Source organism: Cuculus canorus, chromosome 6 (assembly GCF_017976375.1).
Source record: "Cuculus canorus isolate bCucCan1 chromosome 6, bCucCan1.pri, whole genome shotgun sequence".
In the NCBI taxonomy this organism is placed as follows: domain Eukaryota; kingdom Metazoa; phylum Chordata; class Aves; order Cuculiformes; family Cuculidae; genus Cuculus; species Cuculus canorus.
In genome coordinates, this window is record NC_071406.1 from 2,395,160 (window position 1) to 2,420,052 (window position 24,893).

Sequence of the window (24,893 nt, forward strand, 5' to 3'; positions counted from 1 at the left end):
CCGAGGATTTATAGCTATGACACAAGGCTGGCGAGCGTCACACCCCAGGCAGCAACCGAGAAAGCCAAAGCTCACAGTTAACGCTTCCACATCAGGAAGTTAACTTCAAATAAAGTCCGTTACTTCTAATGAAAGACACTGAGCTGAAGATACAACACTAGAAATGCTGCAAAAGCGGATGCTGTTAGAGGATCAACACACAACAGTGGTGGCGGCACACGCAGGAGGTGGCTGAGGAGGGCGGCAGCACCAGGGTCTGCAAGAACCACCACAGCACCATCTCTAGTAAAAGCACAGGTGACGACACAAGATGAGCTACACCGACACTCCGAACAGCAGGAAGGTTAACTCCAGATTCTCTTGTTTCTCCCAAATGTGAGAACTCAACATGTTCTCAGCTTGTCCCCATTGGCCTCCCCACAGTACATGGGGGGCCACCCCAGGAGATGACCTCATCTGTCCTTAGACAAGCCAGACGTCACTGCTAAGCCAACCATTGTGCTTTCCTGAAGGAAGCCTACTGAAATGAAGTTGCTCTCCAGAAAGGCAGAGCAAAGGAATTCACAAAGGAGAAGCAGAGCACGGCCTGAACAGGACTCTCCTGCGCTTTCCCCATTGCTTTCAGCTTCACACACTCTTCTTTCCCACCTGCCCCCATCTCCTTTTGCTCTCTCTCCTCTGCCCACCATGTTCTGCTTCCCAGAACCTCTTGACTTGAAGGCATTCACATCCTCCCACATCACCACTTTGAGACCGGGCAGGAGAGAGAGGAAGGGAGGGATGGGGGCTTTACTTTAGCAGAGAAGGAAGTGTGTTAAAAAAGAGCAACAAGAAAGAACGGAACTCCAAAATCCATGAACTACAGAAAGTCTAATGAGTGGAGCTACTCAGCCTACAGACGTTTTCTGAGAGAATGAGAAGGAAAGTTCACTAAAGATCACCAGTGGACAACCTACTCAGTCTGTTCGTGATCGAAGTGAACACATCTACTACAGCAAAAACTCCTGAAGCTAGAGAAGCACAAAACAATAACAGTGAGAGCGGTGAAGAACTGGAAGAGCTTTCCTTGCTCTTAGTGGAGCTTCACCAGTCCAAATTAGACAGCCGTAACGTCTCGGACACCAAAGTATCAAAATGTCCTTTCCAAACAAAGCAAGGGAGGTGACAGCTAAAACTCTTCTCACTTTCAGTAAAAAAAAAAGGCTTCTTGGGCTCGGATTTTTAAAGTCGCTACTTCGGAGGGTTTTTAAACCCATCTGTATCCCTAAAAAATTGTACAGTCCCCTTAAAAACCTCACCAGAAATACCAGAGCCACACTTTTCAGACTGGTCAATAGGCTGCAAGTCGGTCAGCACACGTGAAAATATCCACAAAGAATAAAACTCGTAATGATTTCTATTGCTAATAAATCCCTGTGGTTTTATTGCCTAAAGCTGTCAGAAATGCATTAAGGAACAGGTTTCTGAGTGTTTTAATCTTCTGACTAATCCTGGCTGGATTCAAACAGGAGAGCTAGCACCGACACGCGTTCCTCGGCGCAAATAAAGCCAGAGTCATTTGTCTCACATGAAAAGCAGCTTTGCTGGGTTTTTACTCCTCCCTTCACGCTGTCATAGCGCAGTAACATGAGTTTCACCTAAATATCAGTCAAGTCTGCTGGTAAGGATTTCTGTGGACTCATTTTTGGGGGATATTATAATTGAGGGTCAAATAGTGCTGCACGGCTGATAGGGAAGCGTTGAGATCATCCTGATGCTTTGGGTCTGTGCCTGGTAAAGTAAACGTGAAATGCAGTCTCCAATAAAGCTCTTAAGTGCACAGCAATTACATAAAATTTGCTCAACTCCTTCTCATATCCGCTGAAATCTAAGCAAGGAAGAATGCGGCGTTAGACATTAAGATTGATAGAAGCCTCGATAGGCTGTAGCAGCTCAATAGCTCTGTGTTTCCTTGCTGGATTCCTCCAGTATTCCCATTGTTCGTTTAAACTTGATAAATGCAAGGAGATAGTGCAAATGGAAGGCTGCGTATTTTGTTTATCCGGAGGAAAGTTGGCGTTTTACCTGGTTTCCTAGTTAGTCGAAATTAATTTAATTTTATCCTGAATACAGGCTAGTAATGATTTTCTAGTGAATGTTTGATACGCCGTTACCCCCTCTTAATAAACCAAATATGCTTGTTAGGAGGAGGGCAATCCCAAGGCTACTTATTTCCAAAAAGTAATGTAACCCTAGCATCGGGCACTGAGACGTGCGCAACAATGGTGTTATTCATGCTGGTGTTCAAAGATTGAAAATGAGGGCATAAATAGGCTGCCCTTCTCAGTTTGCAAAAACTGGGACTGTGCTCTCTTCCACTTTTCTATAGGGAAAGGTATTGGAGGGGGGGGGGAAGCATTTTCGATCCCCAGACATAGAAGGAAGGTCATCTGCTGGTGGTTAAATGGATTCATAAGCGCAGAGAACACTGGGAATCAGATCTAGAAACTGTCTAATAACTTGCTTAATCAAAATATTATTTCTGCTACTGCTGAGCTGCTCTGCGCTGTGTAGTGGGGTTAAGCCTTTGTGCTGGAAAATAGCTTTTTACAATTTTATTATTGTTATTTTTTTACTTTGAGACCTTGTTCTCAAAGGTGTCAAAGCTGAAAATGATGATTTCAGTCTGGATAAAGTCCAGAGCTGCTAGAACACCATGTCTGCCTTCCCTCACACAGAGTCTAAAATTCAGGCTGGTTCCTGGATGGATGAAATAACTCATCCCCTCCAGGGATGGGGCAGCCCCCACTGCTCTGGGCACCCTGGGCCAGGGCCTCCCCACCTGAACAGCAAAACATTTCTCCCTAAGATCTCATTTGCATTTCCCCTCTTTCATCTCTAGTTTCCAAAATTCAACAAATTCTTCAAACCAACATATCTTCCTCAAAAAAAAACCCCAACCCTTTATAATTTACTACAGAAGGAAGGGGACGACGAAAGTCAGTGTACACAGCATTAAAGCAGATTTTGCAGAAGCATTTTAGAGCCGATAGTGTAGGAAAACTCCCTCTGGTAATGCTGAGCTTTGGATTTGCAGTTTGCCCTGTGCATCTCTTTCCGAGGCTACGATTTCCATCTGGGATTCTGCATGGCTTTAAGCTATCTCAAACAGCATTTGGCATGTTCTGTTCGGTTTGGTCCTGCCTGACGTTTGCTCACGTTGCCTTCAGACCCTGCTCCTCATGCATAGTTCTCCTGTGCTCTCCATGGAGCATCGACCTGCCCAGACCCATGCGTGCACACTCGATAGGTTTGGTTTAGCTTTGCCTTCTTTGATTTTGCTCCTATTCATGTGTAACTGATCTGCTAACGCCACAACTTCGTGCATATGAAAGAGAAAATATTCCCTTTTTGATGTTCTCTAAGAACATGGGTTTTATAAGTGTTGCCCTCCAAAATATCTACCCGGGCGTGAATGATTGCCTCTTTCACCGGTAGGATAACGTAGGATATAGCTGAGAATCTGTGTAAAGTTGGGAACAAAAAGCAGGCATATTTGTCTTGAGTTGTGCCGTTCCCCCCCCTTCTATTTAAAAATAGGCTTTTAAGAAAAATGTTGTGGATTGCAGTATTCATCACCACTTAAAAGATGTGAAGAAGTGCTGAGCTATAGCCCAGGTAGACCTGGCAGCTGCAGCCACCAAGGCAGCTCACCTAAGAGACGTGTGCTGACTCGGGATGGGAAAAGCTGGATCCAGGTGCGCTCCGATGTCAGAAAAACCTATTTACAGAGGCTCAGAAGCGCAAAGGCACTGAGCTGCTGCGGGTGAACAGGGCACGTGGGGGTTAAACATCACCAGTGGTGAAGCAAGTGCTGCAGAAAAAGAAAGAGCAAAAGAAATGCTGAAAGAGTGGAGATTGAGATGAGATCTTGGGCAGAAATGTTTTCCCATGAGGGTGGGGAGACCCTGGCCCAGGGTGCCCAGAGCAGTGGGGGCTGCCCCATCCCTGGAGGGGTTCCAGGCCAGGTTGGATGGGGCTTGGAGCCCCTGATCCAGTGGGAGGTGTCCCTGCCCGTGGCAGGGGTGGGTTTTGAGGTCCCTTCAAACTCAAACCATTCCACGATCATTAGCTGCGGCCAGAGGTCTAATTACTACTTAATCCTAGGGAGCATCCAGGTTTTATTCTGGAGGGGATTGTTGCAAGACAATGCCATGTCCAGCCAATGCTAGTGTACATACATTGCATAACCTGTTAAATGTGATAAATAAATAACTAATAAGTTCTTTCATAAAATCCACTGGCACAGAAGTGAGACTATGACTTGCAGTTTGGGGAAACAAATGGGGTACAAGTATTATTACTATTTTAATGAGACCACACAGATGTAGGGGTAGGGGTGTAGGGGTGCTTCTTGGTTTGAAATAAAAAGTCATAAGAAGAAAACAAAAAGGGAATTTTTTTTTTTTCCTACAAAGGGGTTTTCCTGCACAGAACTCCTCTGCAGGTTATTTTCTGGAGGTTTGTCTGTCAGATGGGTCCTTTTGCTTCACTTTGCAAATGACAGGGAAACCTGAGCATTTCTAGCCTCAGGTCCCACATAAATTCTTCCCTCCTTGATAGATGTTTACCTCCAGCTTTTGGGCAGGAAAAAAACGCCAACAGAATAAAGTCCCTGTGTCCCACACTCCCTGTTTTCCCCTTAAGGCGCGCGATATAGAGGCTATGGAAATAGTGCCCACGGAGTGTAAAGATGACATCCCACAAAGATTTCCGTTGGGTTTCAGTTAAAGATGAAGCAGACGGGGGCCACTCAGCTTCATCACAAGGAGATAGAGTACCAATATCTGTAAATGAAGTGAGTGAAGAGCAATGACACTGCCTCCCTGTGCCAGCTCCGGATCCCTATATCCGAGATAAGCATGGGATGCTCTGTGGGGACCACAGCCCAGTACTGGAAGATCTCTGCTGCCCACACCAAGTGGCAGGATTTGGGGAGGAGGCAAGGCATAGCTTGTCTGGAATAAAGCAACAGACAGCACAGAAACATGAACAGGAGAGAGATTCCAAATGGTATTGGGCCTCCATTTCAGTCAGCAGCAGCCTGGCTATTGACGGAACCTTCTTCTCCCAAGAAAGACTAAGAACATGTCTCAAAAGCTCTGAAGGCAGTTTGTGACAATGGAAGGAGACTCTACTCTCAGCTGTTGAAAAGGAAGACATCGTAGAGGAAAATGTCAGATATGTGTTTCAACACACACCGACTCTTTGGCCTGAGCATACAATTATTCCATCAAGGTTACGATCAACGTATGATGTTAATTGAATATTTAAAGTAGGACCTAAACACCTTCTGTAAGGCTGAAACCGAAAAAGGGAGCATGTTCTTCACTGTTATTAAGGCCAAACAGGTTTTGCCCCCTAAACTCCAGGCAGAGCGAAGCAGAGCTGCGGAGAAGAGCTTTTATCCTCACTTTGCACAAAGGGAACAGAGACAAAGTCAGCTGAGGTGACGCAGGAACAGGAGCGGGTGCTTCTCGCATCCCAGTGCTGTGCCAAGTCACAAGCCTTTCACATTCTCATTAAAAATAAACCCACATGAATCCATAGGGACCACAAACACTGTGCACTTGTGTTTTCTGGGTCAAATCAGTGACTAATTTGGCTAACCTGACCATAACAGAATCCTTTCATCTCAATTATAATAAGGCCTGAAAAAACGAATTTAGTCTATTACCTTCTGAATCCATCAAACATTTGAGTCCATCAGACTATTCTTTTATCCATATCCCTACCATCTCTCTCCAAAGGTCCACCAGGGAGGTGGTGGAGTCCCCATCCCTGGAGGGGTTTAGAAGACAGGTGGATGAAGTGCTTAAGGATATGATTTAGCCGTGGACAGCTGCATTTGGGCTCAATGATCTCAAAGGTCTATTCCAAACGAATAATTGTATGAGTCTATGAATTCTTTTCAGGTCCTAAGGGATCATTTTGCCCGTGAGCACACACGTGTTGGTACCCACTGACTGTACTCAGTGTCTGCCGTCTCTAGAGATAAACCCCTGCCCCACTACTGAGCGAGAACACAGCATCCGGATGTACAACAAGCCGGATGCGCACAGAAGTATCATTAAAACACATTTCTCTTCAGCATCTTTCTCCAAAGGTCCTCTCCTTAATCTTGTTTCAAGAATAAAATAAAAAAAAAAAATAAAAAAACCCCACTGTAATTCAGTCACTATTATGATCTCTGAAATTATCCACCTGTGTTGGATTCATACCCGCGAGATTTACCGGACTCGGTGGCAGCAAGGGTTGGAGGTCAGCGAAGGGAGCTCTGAAATTCCTTGCCTTAGGATAACAAATTCCCAGCAGCTGCAGAGCACAGGCGCGATGACTGCCCTCACCGTGCTGCTGACAGATGGAAAGAATCATGGAATAGTTTGGGTGGGGAGGCTCCGTCGCACGTGCAGAGCCAGAATCCTACTATGTGGTATCATTTTCCTCTTCATGACTTACTCGCTTGAATCAAAGCGTCTCGAGCATCAGCACTAACTGCACTCGGAGCTAAACACACCACCAGTGCTGCGACCGGGATGTACAAGCGCACACCCTCGCATGAGTGTTCTCTCTGCCATAGTCAACAGGGTTTCAGGTTTCGAGTGGAATTTACACCCCGCAGTTACACGAGGAATTGCTGAGACACCACCATTTCAGTGACCAACGCTGCTCTCCCATCCTTCTCCATAAAGATTCCTGTAGTCAAGTTTCTTCACGCTGCTTCCATGCTTTGCCTTTCCTTCCCTACACGAACTCTTGGATTTCTTCTTAACTGGCTTTTCAAGAGAATCATGGAAGAGTTTGGGCTGGAAGGGACCTCAAAGCCCATCCAGTGCCACCCCTGCCATGGGCAGGGACACCTCCCACTGGCTCAGGGGCTCCAAGCCCCATCCAACCTGGCCTGGAACCCCTCCAGGGATGGGGCAGCCCCCACTGCTCTGGGCACCCTGGGCCAGGGCCTCCCCACCCTCATGGTGAAGAGTTTCTTCCTAATGTCTAACCTGTATCTCCCCTCTTTCCAGTTGTCTCCTCCCATCCTATCCCTGCAGTTCCTGCCTCCCCAGCTTTCCTGGAGCTCCTTTATGCAGCATCCTTAATGCATTCCAGTGATCAGACCTCACTCTGAGGAGGAATATCTTGAAGCCATCAGCTCCCATCCCACAAAAGGGAACGCCAACTGGTTGAAACAAGGTGTTAAGTGAAGTGGGAGGTGCATTCTTTAACCTTTTTTGACTAACTTCCCTTAAAGTTTCCTACACCAGAGACCACCTCCAGGTCTAATTTGAATCTACCAACAATAAACCCCCCTTCCCTCCTCCACATTTAAAAAAGCCGACTTTCTGTGGGTTCTTTAGAGAACCTGCAGACCTCTCAAGTTTTGGTTCAGAGCCATAGGCCGACACCGACCTTCGATCCAATATTTTTGTGGAGATTCTTTTCATTTCCTACCTATCCTCAAAGAAGTTTAATAGAATGGCATTAGGAAAACTGATAAGAAAACAGAATATTGAATTAAAAAAAAAAAAAAGCTCATTTTTTATGAGCTCACAACTTTTCAGGAAGGTCCACAGAGCTTAGAAAGAGCAGATCCAGTGGTGATCCCTGGAATTTCCACTAGTCTGAATGGAGGGCCACAGAGATGATCCCAGGGCTGGAGCACCTCCTGTATGAGGACAGGCTGAGAGTTGGGGTTGTTCAGCCTGGAGAGGAGAAGGCTGTGGGGAGACCTTAGAGCAGCTTCCAGTGCTGAGAGGGTCTCCAGGAAAGCTGGGGAGGGGCTCTGGATCAGGGAGGGCAGGGACAGGATGAGGGGGAATGGTTTTAAACTGAAAGAGGGGAGAATGAGAAGAGAATTTGGGAAGAAATGTTTTGCTGTGAGGCAACTGCCCCAGGGTGCCCAGAGCAGTGGGGGCTGCTCCATCCCTGGAGGGGTTCCAGGCCAGGTTGGATGGGGCTTGGAGCCCCTGAGCCACTGGGAGGTGTCCCTGCCCATGGCAGGGGGTGGAAAGAAATGGGCTTTGAGGTCCATTTCAATCCAAACCATTCTGTGATTCTTCCCAAGTTCAAACAGAGAAACCTGCGACACCACCACTGGTGGACACAGGCAGGAAAACCTCCAGGTCCGACTGACACACAAGCTACATTAGCAATAACAGTTTTAAAACCCTTAATGTTTTCCATTTGCTTAAAGTTAGGGGATAAAGGAAACTTAAACTTATGCTAAGACAATGTAAATGTTCACTAATGGTGCTGTCAAGTGTTTCGAGGTGTGCGTGCCCCCATGTGTGCACGTTTAAGTCATGCCAAGCACAGAGTGGGCATCAGCACAAATCCTCAGCCCGTCCTCGCTGCCTTTATGCTCGCTTCACTTAAACGTTTAAAATGTAATTTAAAAGGGGGCAAAATTTCAGCTGCTGAAAGTTCTGATGTACAAACGTGATTTAGAGCCTTCACTCATCAGTAACTCTTAATAGTAAACGTGAGGAGAAGTAGAATGACTGCATGTCAAGACCCAGACGAGGATTTCTTGACGTCTCTTACACAGGTAAATGGAATATTTATAGCTGCAATAACAGGAAAAAAAGCTCATTCTGGAAATAATTCACAAATGAAACTGAGTGAATTGTGAGTCGAATGTCAGTCAACTGAACCTGCTAGCACTGCTGATTTTTGACAGTTAGGGCAGAAGCTACATTAGATTTATATCACTTAGAAATAGAAACTTGTAAACTTAGATCAGTCAAAGCATTTTCTGAGTGAGTAGGACGAAGGTGCAGAAAGAAGCCAACGAAGCCCACCTGAAGTGACACCAAAAACAAGGTACTCTGGCATCTTGGAAGACAATGCTAACAGCAATTCCTGCCGCACACCTGGACAACCACAAAGTTTTGACAGTAATTCCCCAAGGAGCCATAGGCACGCCAACCAAGCCTATTAAACACACAATTGTCAGCAAAAGCAAAAGGAAAAACAACGCAGTGGAAAGCGAGACCTGCTGCAGTCCCTGTAAGATGGATTTCCATACCAAGTTCCGTGTGCAGACCCCCCCACCCCCACCCCGAAGTTCTGTGATCAGGTATTCACCGCGTTCTTTTAATCTGGTGAATCTCATTACTTTTCATCTAATTACTTGTAATTATACTAACTCTTCAAATATGGAGTTTTTAATTTAATGTTTTTAAGAAACATTAAATTCATAAACACCAGATAATTCCATTTAGGTAAGGGCCAGCCACTGCAACATAGAATCATAGGATCATTGAGGTTGGGTAAGACCTACAAGATCATCCGCTCCAACCATCAGCCCAACACCACCGTGCCGGCCAAAACATGTCCCAGAGTGCCACGTCTACACGTTTTTTTAACATCTCCGGGGATGGCAATTCCATCACTGCCCTGGGCAGCCTCTGCCACTGCTTCTCCACTATTTCAGTAAAGAATTTTTTCCTAATATCCAATCTAACCTCCCTGGCACAACTCAAGGCCATTTCCTCTTGTCCTATCACTTGTTCCTTGGGAGAAGAGACCAGCCCCGACCTCTCCACAGCCTCCTTTCCAGGAGCTGGAGAGAGCAATGAGGCCTCCCCTTCTCCAGACTAAACAGATAATAGAAAACAAGAGCAGAGAGTAACCATATTCTCCCTATCTTCATAACTTCCATAAAGTTATTCTTACACCTTATAAAGGTAAAAGTATAAGAAATGCATCAATGGAGAAGGCTTAGAATCATAGAATGGTTTGGGTTGGAAAGGACCTTAAAGATCACCCAGTGCCACCCCTGCCATGGGCAGGGACACCTCCCACTGGCTCAGGGGCTCCAAGCCCCATCCAACCTGGCCTGGAACCCCTCCAGGGATGGGGCACAGCCACAGCTCCTCTGCAATCAGATGCAATGTAGTTTCTGGTACAAACCTGGAATATAAAGAAAAAAGGCTGGAAAGAACCTCTGAATGCCTCTGGCCAACACTTCTGCTGTAAGAACGGCCAAATTAGAAGCTACATTACACCACTTAGGACTCTTTCCTGTTTATTTCTGAAAAATAAAAATCTTTCTGGCCACCTGTTTCAGGGCTTAACTGCCCTCAGCGGGATGAATTTTTTCCTCACGCTTACCCCTAGTTGCTGGCACACAGTTGTCTGCACTCTGAAGGATTAGTTTCTCCTGGGAATTCACAATAAGGAACACAAGCGGCAGCGTTTATTTCTGATTATTCCCACAAAAGCAAAAAGAAAAAAAAGTATCTAAAGAACACAACGTTTAAGAGACATCAAGAAGTACTTGGCTAAGAAGAGTATATTTAAGCTCACAGTGTTATAGCCAGTGACAACAGAGTCCAAGCGACAAATCCCATCCATTGACTGGAAAGTACTTAGCTGTGATCACAACCTGCAGTCCGTGCTTATTCTCCCTCCTGTTCCTGACAGACTGGTCACAAATTAAAACTGAACACTTTGGGATCGACTCTCTTCATCCTTTGTTTAATGTTTAACGCCAGTGCATTGTGGGGACCCTATTCTTAACAGTTGTGGGAATCCTGATCCAGTGGGAGGTATTCCTGCCCATGGCAGAGGGTGGAACTGGATGGGCTTTGAGGTCCCTTCCAACCCAAACCATCCCATGACTTAATGGGAAAACCTGAGATCAGTAGGAAGCGTCATTTTTAACAAGTTTGCGAGACATAGTCACGTGCAAGAGATTATTTTTTTCAGAGCAGGGGGAATCTCTGAGACTAAAACCATGAGGAAACACTTTAACAGTTTTATTTAAGACTCAAAACATTTATATTTTCTTTAAACGACATGATATATTTCGTATAAATTTAGTGAAAGTAGTCGCAAATGAACTTATTTTCACCTTATTTAATATTCTCTTTTTCCCACCTCGACTCACACATGTATTTTCTAATTAATAGAGCTCATTTTGCCACAGCACTCTCATTCCAGAGCAGCCCTACAGCCCCACAGTTACAGCAGCACAGGACAGAGATTAAAAAAAAACATCAATAAATGCTAAGACCAGGACAAACTAACACAAGTGAACTGTACAATGTGATCCTTAAACCTTTCTCCTTGGATAAACATATTCAAACATCTTTTCTCTCCCTTAAGAGCAGCTTCTGAACACAGCACTGACACCAGCGTTAAAAATAACCTTACCAAATCACCATGCAATTTAAGCAATGTAAATTAATTACTTATGACTACTAAATAAATTCTTTTTTGTGTGTTCTCCAACCCTCTCCCCCAAACTTACAGCTGCTTTTCTGCATCCCCTTGATGTTTTGAAGGCAACAGCAGAACAGGCAACGTGCAAAGTTCACAGGAAGCACCAGGCAGATACTTTCTGCAGAGAGGCAACACAAACTGGTTGGTTACCTGGTTCCTGCCTTCTTCTTCTTCTGGGTGACTGAACTCTCCTGACCTTTAATTCACCAGCCTGGCTTTTGGATAGGCTGTTATTGGCCCCACCTGAGAAACCAACACCACTTCTCCATCAGTGATCTGTATCACTGCAAACCCTTTATCTACAGCGAGCAACAACATCTTTCCTTTCTCCTCCGACTTCCACAGCTGATTAATTCCTTCCCTGGCTGAAAACCGAGGAGACATGAAGACCAGAAAGAACCTCAAGTAGTCGATAAACCATTCCTGCCTTATTCTGGCCAGACACACAAACTAGAGCAGCGTGACTAGGGGGAAGAGTTAATCTGCTCCTTCTAAGAGCCAGCAGCTGGCTTTAATTTCTTCATTTGGAACACCTGCAAAGACCAAGCCCTGTAACCACCACACAGGTCTTGCAGGGCTGCTCCTAGAGGCAAGAGATGTTAAACAATCAAACACTTTCTATAGAAATGACTGCAGACTCTGAAATAGACTCCATGACAGAATTTCACTCGCACTAAGGTTTTGCCAGCGTTTCCTTAGCTGTAGCAGGAGTTTAACAAGCAGTCTTCCCCGGATACGTAGATATGCACACGTATCATCCACAGCGGTACCCAAGAGTACGTAGATATAAGAGGTCCTACCTGGGAGCTTTTCTCCAGTGGAGCTAAATGTGCAATATAAAGCTACATTTACATCGCTACACCTTGTGATGTCAAGCCAGGAAAGAAGGGTGACTTTAATCTGGAGACTGGAATTCAATCCACAGCTGCTCACTCGCAGCACCCTTGTTCAGCCTGGCATATCCATGCAAAACCGATGGCAAGGTCCACCTCCCTCAGGTGGCTCGAGAAGAGATAAACGTTTCTCACTATTTCCATTTTCTGAAGTGGCAGAGCTCCCTCACGTCATTAAAAATGTTCTGACCTACGCAGCCCAAAGCAAAGGGGCTCCACTCCATGAAACACTTGCTGTCCCTGGAAACAATTACATCAACCAGAAAGCCAAAATGCCCATCTGTCCCCCACCCCACAGCACTCAAGAGCTTTCCTGTCCAGGCTCGCTGACCCCCGTGTCTTTGGTCAGCTGCACATCCCTTCCACCCACCTGTACTTGGACGCCTCCTCAGTGAATTTTGAGCACACATCAGAAGAGAAGGAGCAGAAGAATCTGCCCCCCATGCAATTTCAGCTCAAGCAGTTCCCCAGTGCCACAACCTGCTGCCGTTCTTTAACAAACTGGATAAAGGACAAAGTAGATTTTCCTTACCTGAAATCAACACAGAAGTGAAGAATCTTCCTCATAACCAGTCTTGTTGTCTTAGGAAGCAAAAGTACTTTTACCTTTTTCACCACAAACAATTTCCACCAGCAAATATTTTAATATTTTTAATTAAAAGTGCCATTTCTGGAGAAGCTTCAAACCAGTAACACAGCAGGAAGAAAGCACCATACAAACCAACACAGAATAGAGAGGAAGCTTGGAAAAATAAATCTTCTATGGAGCGTCCAGTGCAACCTAAAAAGAGTCATCATTACACAGATACATCATAAACCAGCATATACCTTTCCTCAGCTGCACAAATGGATTTGCTCACCTTTACTGACAAATTAATCATTGTCTGCCCAAAAATAGGCGCTATGGTGAATTTTAGCTCTATTTTCCCTAATAATCAGCTCATACTGCTTTCCCTACAAAGCAAGCCTTAATATTGGCCTGAAGTAAATTGTAAACAGAAGCATAGAGGTTTTTACATACATAAAAAGCAGCAAAGGATAACATTGATTCACTTTAAATCCCACATTTCTTCAGGCAAGTGCCAATTTGTGCAGCATTGCAGAAACAGCTTTTGCATATTCATTTGTCCAGAAACAATAGTCTTAAACTTTGCAATAACAAACGTACTGATGTATCATGACTACAACTCATCCTTAATATCCTCCAAAACTGGAATTCTCTTATGCTCAAAAATAAACCTCTGGCAAGACCCAGTCCTTTCAACAACAATCCTACCTTCCTGGGTAGGTTGCTGTCCTCAACGTTAATTTGAAAAAGATGACAATTCAAATCAAGGATAATTTTTATGGCATTTCAGTGGAATTCTTGGGTTTTTTTTAATTCCAAACCATTCTTTACAAATGCATTAAGTATTTCAATTACAAGCAGATTTCTTAGCTTCTCAGTATGGCAAACAGGAAAAAAAAATAATCAGTTCAATCAAGAAAAAAACAACCACAAGGAACCTCCCCTCCTCCGAGGTCTTCTGGCAGCTGCACAGAACCTGCAGACCATTTGCTCTGGGCCTGATCCCTCCCTCTGCGCAGCTCCCCAGGGTCTCCCTGGCACTCCCGCACACCCTGGAATGGCATTTGTGGTGTAAACACATCAGCATTTAGATTATTGTAAGTTATTTATAGTAAACTCACAGAAGGCTACAGGGCACTTTAAGGCCTTGTTAAGACTGCAGTAATTATTGCCAGAAAGTGAATTATGGGAGAAACTGAAACTTAGAGGCAAAACCAGGAAAAATATTTGGAAGAGGCTGCCCAGGGTAGTGGTGGAGTCCCCACCCCTAAGGGTGTTCAAAAAATGCGTAGATGTGGCTTTTTGGGACATGGTTCAGCAGGCACAGTGGGGTTGGGCTGATGGTTGGACTCAATGTTAGAGGTCTTTTGACCTTTGAATGTCCCTGTTATTATGTCTGATGCCGACATTAATACTATAGATAAGTTACCTAGGGTTGATTACTGAACAAAGGAAACATTTCCTCCAAACACCCCCAGCATCTTAGCCGGCTCGATGGCTCAGCAATGGTCACCAGAGCTTACACTGGCAAGGAAAGTCTTTCCCACCCAGGTTTTGTAACTACGCAATTGCGTGTCCACAAATCAAAGACTCTTTTAGAAATATATTTAGAAATAGAGCAATAGGACAAGGGAGAAGAATTTTAAGCTGACATGAGGCAGACTGAAATGAGATCTTGGAAGAGATGTTCTCCTGTGAGGGTGGGGAGGCCCTGGCCCAGGGTGCCCAGAGCAGTGGGGCTGCCCCATCCCTGGAGGGGTCCCAGGCCAGGTTGGATGGGGCTTGGAGCCCCGGATCCAGCAGGAACACAGCCAATTTCTCTCCTTATTTATACCAATATGCCATTATTTAAACCAAGTGTCCACATTCAATGTTTATGATAACATAGCTGCAGTTTCCAAGTCATGGCATTACCAACTCCTTGAACATCAGCACGAAGACAAAGATTCAGCTGAGGTGAAACTCTTTTGCAAGGAAATAACCCCTTGAGGCTGGAGGAGAGGAACTTTGATTTAAGTGTTCAAACAGTTCATTGTTTTTAGACAGAAATTCTACATGGGTTCACACTCTTAAAGTCTGAATGTAAGACAACATTTTACAGGAAAGAAAGATATAAAGTATTATATTGTCTTATCTCCAGTAGACATGATTGCTCTGATCAGAATAGAAAAAAAAATTCTCTCATATATGTTCTCTATCAAAACCATAACTAAAGATAAGCTTAAATACACTTGTTGATCAAGACAAACTAGTCCATATTATTTATGCACAAAAAAATGTGAAAAACATTTTAAAACCATTTTTTCTTGAGATACATGGTGGCACGTTGTCCATCAAAAGTCACCGCCTGGTAAAGTGATTGTCTACGGACACATCAGGTCTCTGTTCAAAGAAACATGTCACATATATGTGCATTTTCATCATAAAATAATTAATTATAATGACTCTAGTTCACCCCACTGCCTTGTCAACCAGTGGGTTGTTGTGGGGTTGTCTTCAAATACTGCAGTCCATATGGAGTGTCTTCACTAAAATATCCAAAGCCACCTTGATGTACACAGTGTCTTTCCACTGTCTCCTTACATTTTAGGTAATTAAACACTATCAGTGCCTTTTCCTTGCATATTGGAACAATCTTCTCACAGTTTCTTACGGCCCACAGGAAGGCAGACCCTCTCGAGCAGATGCCATGGGAGGATGCACCATCATGATAATGCAATCATCATGACTGATACAAGCACTGCAATGTTGACTGTCCGCCTGCTGCCATCTGATGTTCTCCGGGCGTGCAATACAGCAAATACTGCATTTGTGTGGTTAGTTGGTATTTCTACGTTGCAAATCATGCCTTCACAGCAAGAAATGCATTCCTGTTGAGAAAAAGGAGATCACTGGACATCGTACTTCAGAAGCGGCTTTTAGATACAGATGTTCTCTCAATGATTGCAAAGGTTACAGTCAAAATAAATCATTTTATGGTGGGGAGGCCCTGGCCCAGGGTGCCCAGAGCAGTGGGGGCTGCCCCATCCCTGGAGGGGTTCCAGGCCAGGTTGGATGGGGCTTGGAGCCTCTGAGCCAGTGGGAGGTGTCCCTGCCCATGGCAGAGGGTGGCACTGGATGGGCTTTAAGGCCCTTTCCAGCCCAAACCACTCCATGATTCTATGGTTCTACAAATATGTTTGCAAAGATTACAGCTAAACAGACTCATCGCTTCCACCCGGCAGCCTGACCCAAGGCAGGAGATGGAGCATATGTGCTACAACTTCTCTTCCAAATCATGCATCACAGCCTTCCCAGCATAACTTATCCCCTAGTGCTGTCACTGGGCTTCACAACTGACAAGTCCATAACACTGCAGAAAACAGAGAACGCTTTCCACCACAAAAACATGCATTTGAACGTTTCAAGTTTCAGCTTTTAAGCTAAAACAAATCTGACTGTAAAAATTCTGTTCCAATTCATTTTTCCACTCCAGCTTTCATGTTCAGCGTAGCTTTGCATGCTGAACTTCAGACCATATTTATTCAGGATTCCAGTGCCACAGCACCACTGACACAGTTGATTTTCAAGATGGACTCTGCAAATAATTTTCCTTACTTGACTCTCCTTATTAGAAAAGCCAAGAGGATGCCTGTTTTTATGTAATCCAAAGGCACGAGAAGTCAGGTAGGATAAAATGCAGCAGAAGGCAGGCTGCACAGTCATTTCTGCCCTCAGTCCACCAAAACCTGTTGAAATCAATGGAAGTCAATCCATAGAATGGAATCAGAGAACACTCTAGGTTGGAAGGGACCTATACAGATCATCCAGGGACATGTTCAACTCGATCAGGTGGCTCACAGCCCCACCCAACCTGACCTGGAATGTTTCCAGGGATGGGGCCCCAGCCACCTCCCCAGGCAAACTGGCCAAGTGGATTCAAATAACATACAGGTCCTTTTATGTTTAACATGGATGTTGTCTGCCTCATCCTTAGTGTCTGAAATCTTTTATGCTAAAAATAACATAACTAACCTTCTCAACTGTTAAGGTGTTAGTGGATTATTGGTGCAATGAATAAGACTTTGGTGGGATAAGCTGAATTATTAAGAATAAACTTTTACCCAGCATCCCAAGGATGAGAAAAGGCAGCAGTTCTAGCTTTTTGGCCTGGAAGAAACACTCAGCTGTATCTCGCTTACAAGTATGGCCTTTGTGGATGAACACAATCTTGCTTTGTGTACTGTGCAGTGTCATCCAAGCTCTGATCTGCGAGGAAGTGACTGCAGAACCTGGCTCACCCAAACGCTGACAGTGACACGACTGCAATGGTGCAGGTTGCACAGCCTGCCTGGGCACCTGACGCTGAAACCAGGAGCCCTGCACGCACCGGCAATGCCCCAGAAAGCTCAGAGGTTCCTTCAGAAAGTTGTATTACATCCTGTGCCACAGCAGCACAAACCGGCAAGGAGGAGCAATTTGACAGGCTGAGAGAGTTGGGGTTATTCAGTCTGGAGAAGAGAAGGCTCCAGGGAGACCTTAGAGCAGCTTCCTGTACCTGAAGGGGCTACAAGAAAGCTGGGGAGGGGCTGTTTACAAAGGCATGGAGTGATAGGATGAGGGGGAACGGGTATAAACTGGAGAGGGGCAGATTTAGACTGGAAATAAGGAGGAATTGCTTCTCGATGAGGAGGGTGAGGCCCTGGCCCAGGTTGCCCAGAGCAGTGGTGGCTGCCCCACCCCTGGAAGTGTTCAAGGGCAGGCTGGATGGGCCATGGGCAGCCTGATCCAGTGGGAGGTGTCCATGCCCATCACAGGGGGTGGGACTGGATGATCTTCAAGGTCCCTTCCAACCCAAACTATTCTGTGATTCTATGATCTGCTGCACAATTTGATTTCTATTGCTCAATAGCAGAGTGTGTACCTTGGCACAGCTTCTCCAGCCCAGCAGGGAAAACCAGTACTGAAATGCAAACCTCAAAACCCATCTCCTGCTTTTACACAAAGAGCAGTGCTTACCGTGTGGCCACTTTCTTGGTGGTGGTGGCAGCCCACAAAATGGCATTCTTCTCCCGTAGCACATTTTTTGGTGACTGATGTACTCTTCCCATGATCTGTGAAGAGATGAACTGTCAAACAGTACCGAGTACCTACAAAACAAATTTGAACATGTTTATTTGCATAAAGTACACATACTTTTACAGGGTTTAAAAACTTAGAATCATAGAATCGTTAGGTTGGAAAAGACCTTTGAGATCATCAAGTCCAACCGTACCTGTCGACCAATAATTATCATATCGCTAAGCACCTTATCTACCTGCCTTTTAAATACCTCCATGGTATTCACACAATTTACCAAAATATTCCCATAAAAATGACTAATTTGGGCTGTATAAAGCCATTTCTCATCTTGATAAAAATGAGCAAGAAATTAATTAGTGATGAAATCTTAAGTGTAACAGACCCTTCAAACCTCCAGGAAGGCTGCTAGCATTTAAACTACTTATTAGCACTATAATCTACACATTTATCTTCCATCCCCTGCTCTTTTTCTGCAGCACATTGTTGCTTTCCCTATTTCGGACTCGTTTCCTCATTCCTCTAGTTAATTTCTTCCCTTTTCCCACTGTAACTGCAAATATCACTGCGATGAAAAATGAGGGAACATATTTCCATTCTTTCTGGTATATCTGTCATTCTCTCACACAGATATGATCCCTAGTTCTTCGGGTCATGATGTTCATGAGCAAGCCCATAGCCTAGAGACACTGTTACATCTTGGGATGGGATCCAAAAGGAACAGAATAAGGCTACAAAGGTAACTCTTAAGTTCTTTTAAACAAAACTTTTAAAATTAATTCCTAGGAAGCACCCAGCTATATATATATGTACACGTACACATATAAAATCAATCAATTCATTATTAATATTGTATTAATATATTCATTACTATGTTAATAATATCATAGAATCATGGAATGGTTTGCGTTGGAAGGGACCTCAAAGCCCATCCAGTGCCACCCCTGCCATGGGCAGGGACACCTCCCACTGGCTCAGGGGCTCCAAGCCCCATCCAACCTGGCCTGGAACCCCTCCAGGGATGGGGCAGCCCCCACTGCTCTGGGCACCCTGGGCCAGGGCCTCCCCACCTGAACAGCAGAACATTTCTCCCTAAGATCTTATCTCAATCTCCCCTCTTTCACCTCAAAACCATTCCCCTCATCCTGTCCCTGCACTCCCTGATCCAGAGCCCCTCCCCAGCTTTCCTGGAGCGCCTTTCAGCACTGGAAGCTGCTTTAAGGTCTCCTCGCAGCCTTCCCTTCTCCAGGCTGAACAACCCCACCTCTCTCAGCCTGGCCTCATACAGGAGGTGCTCCAGCACTCGGATCATGTTCATGGCCTCCTCTGGACTCACTCTAACATATCCATGTCCTTCAGGATATTGCCTCCTTCCTGTGATACCCCAATGTCATAAAAGAGCAATATTTCTTTCTAACATCTCATTTCAGATTAAACTCATTCCCCCTCATCCTATCCCCGCCCTCCTTGATAAAGTGCTCCTCTCCAGCTTTCCTGTAGGCATTATACTGTTTTATATCGTATCAAACGCTTTATACGTACATACATACATACATATATACATATATAAATAACTTTTCACTGTTGCTTCGCACTTTTAAATGGTCAACATGTTCACCTCCGCAGAAATCCTATGACTGTGTTACTGCTAACAGAGCGAAGGCGCCACTGTGTTGGCATGTTAATGCAGTTCAGTGAGACTTTACAAGACGGCTGAGTCAGGGAGAAAGAAATTTAGCTATCCAAAGACATTCTTCATTACAAAGGCACTTACTTTCAGGACACCATCTATCTTCAGCCCATCTGTTGCAGTTGTAGTTGTCCACTGCGTTATCACAGGTAAAGCACTTAAAACTGTTTGGGAATGGAGTGGCTTGAAAAATATTAAAATAGAATAAGTTTGTAAATATTAAGAAAAAATATTCAAAAGAGCACTGTAAGTGCAAGTACACACATCTAGTTACAGAAACATCGTACATACAATGATATATTTTCAATGACACATGATTAGGCAAAGAAAACCTATGAAAAAAAGTTCCTTAGAAAGTTCTTATATTTTTAACTGGTTTTGCTATGCCTAAACTTTAAAACATCTCAATCTAAAATACCATTTAAGTAGTGGTGGGAAAAGCAGGAAAGAATGAACACCTTATGTATATGCACATGGCAGAACATCTGGAAGTAGCTTTGTACGGATACACAAACACAGGCTACGCTCAAATGGCTTTTGATCCCCTTAATGAACAAAATACATCTTCCAAACCAGCTTCAGATCTTGATCTCCAACTCTGAAGAAGCCTGAACCCTCCAACAAAGGGCTGAAGAAAGCTGTTTTAAAATCTTATTTACATCGTATAAATATATAAACGATTTTCAGATGCCCAGTTCCATACACGCACACTTGTGCCTATTCTATCGAGCTGTCCTGACTGCTTTAATGACACATATCATGAAAATCTTCTCCCCTTAAATGAAGGGGTGAACACTTCTGATGCCAGATCAGAGGCGAAAACACGATGCTATTAGTGACAACTGGCTTCACAGGTCTCACAAGGTTTTTAATTACCTTCAGTTCAAGTTAATTGCACACAGCACACCTATTCTTTCCCTTACAAAAACCTCAAGAAGATAAAAGACAAAAACATCTGCTCTGCATTATTTATGAGAAATCTAGTGCATGATTTGCTCTGTAGAAAGACACTTCAGAAAGAAAATCATAATAAAAGCACTCGAAACGTGAAAACTGTTGCCCTCATGCACTCTCTTAATTTAGCAATGCATGCAATCGTTTGTGTTCAGTCAACTCTTAGGAACAAATCTTAGGAACAAACTGAAATGCTGTGGGTTGAAAGGCAAAAGTTTTATTTTAACCTTTTTATCCTTTGTGTTTGAAGAAGAGAAACAAGCAAAGTATTGAAAGAATATGACAAATAAATAAAATGCTAAGCTACAACTGTGTACACAAAACAAGCATCGCTGTCTACTTACGGTCTAGTGGAGGTCGCACATTGTAAAAGTTGATGTTCTCAGCTGAAACCCAATTTCCTGAAAGGATGAAGAAGGGGAGAAAGGCTCCAGCCAGCGTGTGACAGAATAACAGCATGCTGAGTAGTATCATACATGAAAAGCAACACTCTTAGGCCTAGGAAAGAATGGGAATGTATTATTTAGGGAGAATAAGAAAGAACAAAGCATGTGGAACAGTAAGTTTCCTATTAACTATATCCGAAACCTTGAAAATCCAGTCCGTGGATCTATACTGTGAAGATGGCTAATGCGAGCAAGCATGCAATGATGAACAAGGCAAAGCTGAGCAATTACTGCCTTCTGCTGGCCGAGATCCTGTACAAAGGACTGAAATGTCCAGAAATGTACAAAAGCTCACCTTATTTCTTTGATCTATTTGTCCTTCTCAGCAATGCCAATCTTATAGATTCCTTGTAAGTTCCCAAAATCAACATCGAAATTAAGAGCTCATTTGCATACTACTCGAAACATAGGATTACAGAACCATTAAAGAAAGCAAAATGCAGATAAATGTCATTTTTCACACCAACAGCCTAGAACCCAAGACCAATTCCTTATAGAATCATAGACTAGTTAGGGTTGGAAGGAACCTTAAAGATCATCCAGTCCCACTCCCTACCACGGGCAGGGACACCTCCCACTGGATCAGGCTGCCTGAGGCCCATCCAACTTGGCCTTGAACTCCTCCAGGGATGGGGCAGCCACCACTGCTCTGAGCAACCTGTGCCAGGGTCTCACCACTCTCATAGTGAAGAAATTCCTCCTCCTGTCTAGTCTAAATCTGCCCCTCTCCAGTTTATCCCCATTCCCCCTGGTCCTGTCCCCACAAGCCTTTATGAATAGTCCCTCTCCAGCTTTCCTGTAGCCCCTTCACGTACTGGGAGGTCGCTATAAGATCTCCTCTGAGCCTTCTCTTCTCCAGGCTGAACAACGCCAACTCTCTCATCCTGTCCTTGCAGGGAAGGTGCTCCAGCCCTCCGATCATCTTTGTAGCCCTCCTCTGGACGATCAATGACATAGATCGATGGATATCTATTGACTTCAGCCAAGCTATATCATCTCAATTATAAGTGCACTTAGCAGTGGTGCAGCACTAAAGATCATGAGTGCAAATTAGATTTATGTATTTTTAAAGTGCCAAAGAAATGCTAAGGAAGATGCTTAGTGATGTTACACAGCTTCTGAAGAACCACAAAGTAGAACACTCGGAGAGATGAGATACCTGGTTTAGGTGTGCTTTGCACATTTATTTGAGGCCCCCTTTGGTAAGGCTTTGTAGAGAAGAACCAATCAATGAACATCTTGGTCAGTTCATCACATTCAACCACAGAGGTGTGTATGGCAGGAGGGTTGGAACTGGATGGTTTTTATGGTCCCTTCCAACTCAAACCATTCTATGATTCTACGTATGGCAAATTGCAGTGATAATGGAAACCTTGTTCAGGTATTAGAAAGCAGAATCAGATGAAATGGCACTCCGCCCATGCAAATTCCTAGCAGGACAAACAAGCTTGAGCAGAGAGTCCCGCTGAACCAGAGGCGTTGCTTCGAGCTGCCAAGTGTGTTCATTCAGAAACCTCTCTGCACATCCCAATGTAGATGTGCACCTCACCTGGGCAGGAAGCTCCCTATGAATCCAAGCATGGAACTGAAAACATTACTCAAGACCATGGCAGAAAAGTTGAAGGACTTCCTTCTTTTCCCTGTTTTTTTTTTCAATTGACACAGACAGGAATTATTTGACAGACGCTTTATGCATTGGGAGTTCAGCCATCCTACTTAAGACTTGGTTTTTAAACCATGGCTTTAAATGATGAATATACTTCAGTAGATACTGAGAACGTCACAGCATACCTCTACTTGCAATGCACCTCCAAGCCTGTTTGCTGCGGATGATCCAGGTATCCTCTGACACTAGCCCAGGGTCTAAAGAAGGACTAAGAAAAAGAATCTGTTGAAAACAAACAGCAACTGAGCTTCATAATTCTGTCCTGGATGAACTAATTAGTTTAAATGTTGAAAATGAAGATAGAAACCTGGAAGTGCGGTGGGTTTTATAACAAAATACTCAGAGAAGCACCTGAACTTCATGGAATGACTCTGCCTTATTGAGTGCTATCCTACTGCAGATACACAGATTGACAGAATCATGGTTTCAGTTGAAAAGAAACTTAAAGATCATTCAGATTCAACTCCCCTGCCATGGGCAGGGACACCTCCACTGGATGAGGTTGCTCCAAGCCCCATCCAACCTGGCCTGGAACCCCTCCAGGGATGGGGCAGCCCCCACTGCTCTGGGCACCCTGGGCCAGGGCCTCCCCACCTGAACAGCAAAACATTTCTGCCTAAGATCTCATCTCAATCTCCCATCTTCCAGCTTAAACCCATTCCCTTCATCCTGTCGCTGCCCTCCCTGATCCAGAGCCCCTCCCCAGCTTTCCTGGAGCCCCTTTCAGCACTGGAAGCTGCTCTAAGGTCTCCCCGCAGCCTTCTCTTCTCCAGGCTGAACAACCCCAACTCTCGCAGCCTGTCTTCGTACGGGAGGTGTTCCAGCCTTCAGATCATCTCCATGGCCTCTCCTCTGGACTCACTCTGACCAATCTCCAGAACTGAATGCAGGGCTCCAGGTGAGGTCCTACCAGAGTAGAGCAGAGGGGCAGAAACATGTCCTTAACATAGATTTTCTGCAGTTTCTACTAGGTTGAGAAAAAATTGCCTTTATGGAGGGCCTGGGCTGTAACTCGATCTGATGCACCTGGACAGCAAATAAAAGGCACAATTACCCTGGTGCCAGCTTTCTACAAACTCAAGCTTTCCTCTGCTCTCCTCCTCCAAGTTCCTATCGTTTTCCCCAGGGAAGCTCATGCCAAATGGAAAATTTTAAGAGAATATAAATACAAAAAAGCTACTCTTCAGTTGGTGTAAAGCACAGTAAACTGACCTCACAATTCGCTGTAGTCAAAGGTGTCCTTGTTTGCTAACCGGGCCAATAAATAATGGATGTTGTTTGACGGAGTCTTGGTTACACAGCTGTGCCAAAAGTCATTCTCAAATAAAATAGGAAAATATTGGCCATAAAATGGCTTTCATATCTTATCCAAGATCTTTAAAATGCTTATTTTCTTCATAGCCTCTTATCTCTATTGCGATAATACTGTTTCATTTAGTATTAGTAGTAGCACAAGTGAATATTTAATTATGCCCAATTAAGAACTCCCATTAATGAAGGAAAAGCCTGTCAGCATACAGAAGATTAATTTATATAAACAAGACCAAACACGGAGACATCACCTTCCTGGAGAGAGGGACAAAGACCTGACAGGGAAGGGCTGTCCATGGATGCTCTGTAAAGAACTCATGGCTATGATGCATTTTGAGAAAGCAACGAGAAATAAAATCGCTGGAACAATTAATAGATCATAGAATAATGGAATCATGGAATGGTGTGGGTTGGAAGGGACCTTAAAGCCCATCCAGTTCTACCTCCTGCCATGGGCAGGGACACCTCCCAGTGGATCAGGGGCTCCAAGCCCCATCCAACCTGGCCTGGAACCCCTCCAGGGATGGGGCAGCCCCCACTGCTCTGGGCACCCTGGGCCAGAGCCTCCCCACCTGAACAGCAAAACATTTCTGTCCAGGATCTCTTCTCAATCTCCCCTCTTTCAGCTTAAAACTGTTCCCCTTGTCCTATTCCTGCACTCCTTGATTCAGAGCCCCTTCCCAGCTTTCCTGGAGTCCCTTTCAGTACTGGAAGGTTTTACACTGTATCTTGCAGCTTGTCATAGAAGAATAGGAAGCAGCATCCTTGATTTCTGATTTTAATAAAACTCGGGTCTGTCTCCACTGTTTTTCCTGGCAGCCTCTGTGGAGGATTAGCAGATTTAACATCAGATATGGAATGCAAATGAAACTTCCTCCTGTCATTTAGTAAGCAATTTTCAGGTGCTATTAGATAATTGCAAATACTTATGTTAAGCTTGTTAAATACCACTTTAGGACATCGGAGCTAGAAATACACAGGCCGACAGGTATGTATGAAAAGGGCTGAAAAAGTTATCGCCAACACCTGACATCATCAGGTG

At 44.4% G+C, this 24,893-nt stretch overlaps 1 protein-coding gene across 2 annotated transcripts in view; it reads right to left on the minus strand.

Annotated features, from left to right (window-relative positions):
* Positions 1-14,419: 14,419 nt before the first annotated feature.
* Positions 14,420-24,893, minus strand: part of LYPD6B (LY6/PLAUR domain containing 6B) — a 52,127-nt gene continuing 41,653 nt past the window's right edge. The window contains exons 2-6 of one of the 2 annotated variants that reach the window (XM_054070361.1): positions 22,666-22,748; positions 20,773-20,926; positions 19,559-19,657; positions 17,725-17,855; positions 14,420-15,596 (exon numbers count right to left, since the gene is read on the minus strand). In XM_054070361.1, coding sequence (XP_053926336.1) covers positions 15,432-15,596; positions 17,725-17,855; positions 19,559-19,657; positions 20,773-20,902 — 525 coding nt within the window. In that variant the 5' untranslated portion in view covers positions 20,903-20,926; positions 22,666-22,748 and the 3' untranslated portion in view covers positions 14,420-15,431. The remainder of the gene's footprint in view (positions 15,597-17,724; positions 17,856-19,558; positions 19,658-20,772; positions 20,927-22,665; positions 22,749-24,893) is intronic. The other variant, XM_009560073.2, reaches the window with a different exon arrangement.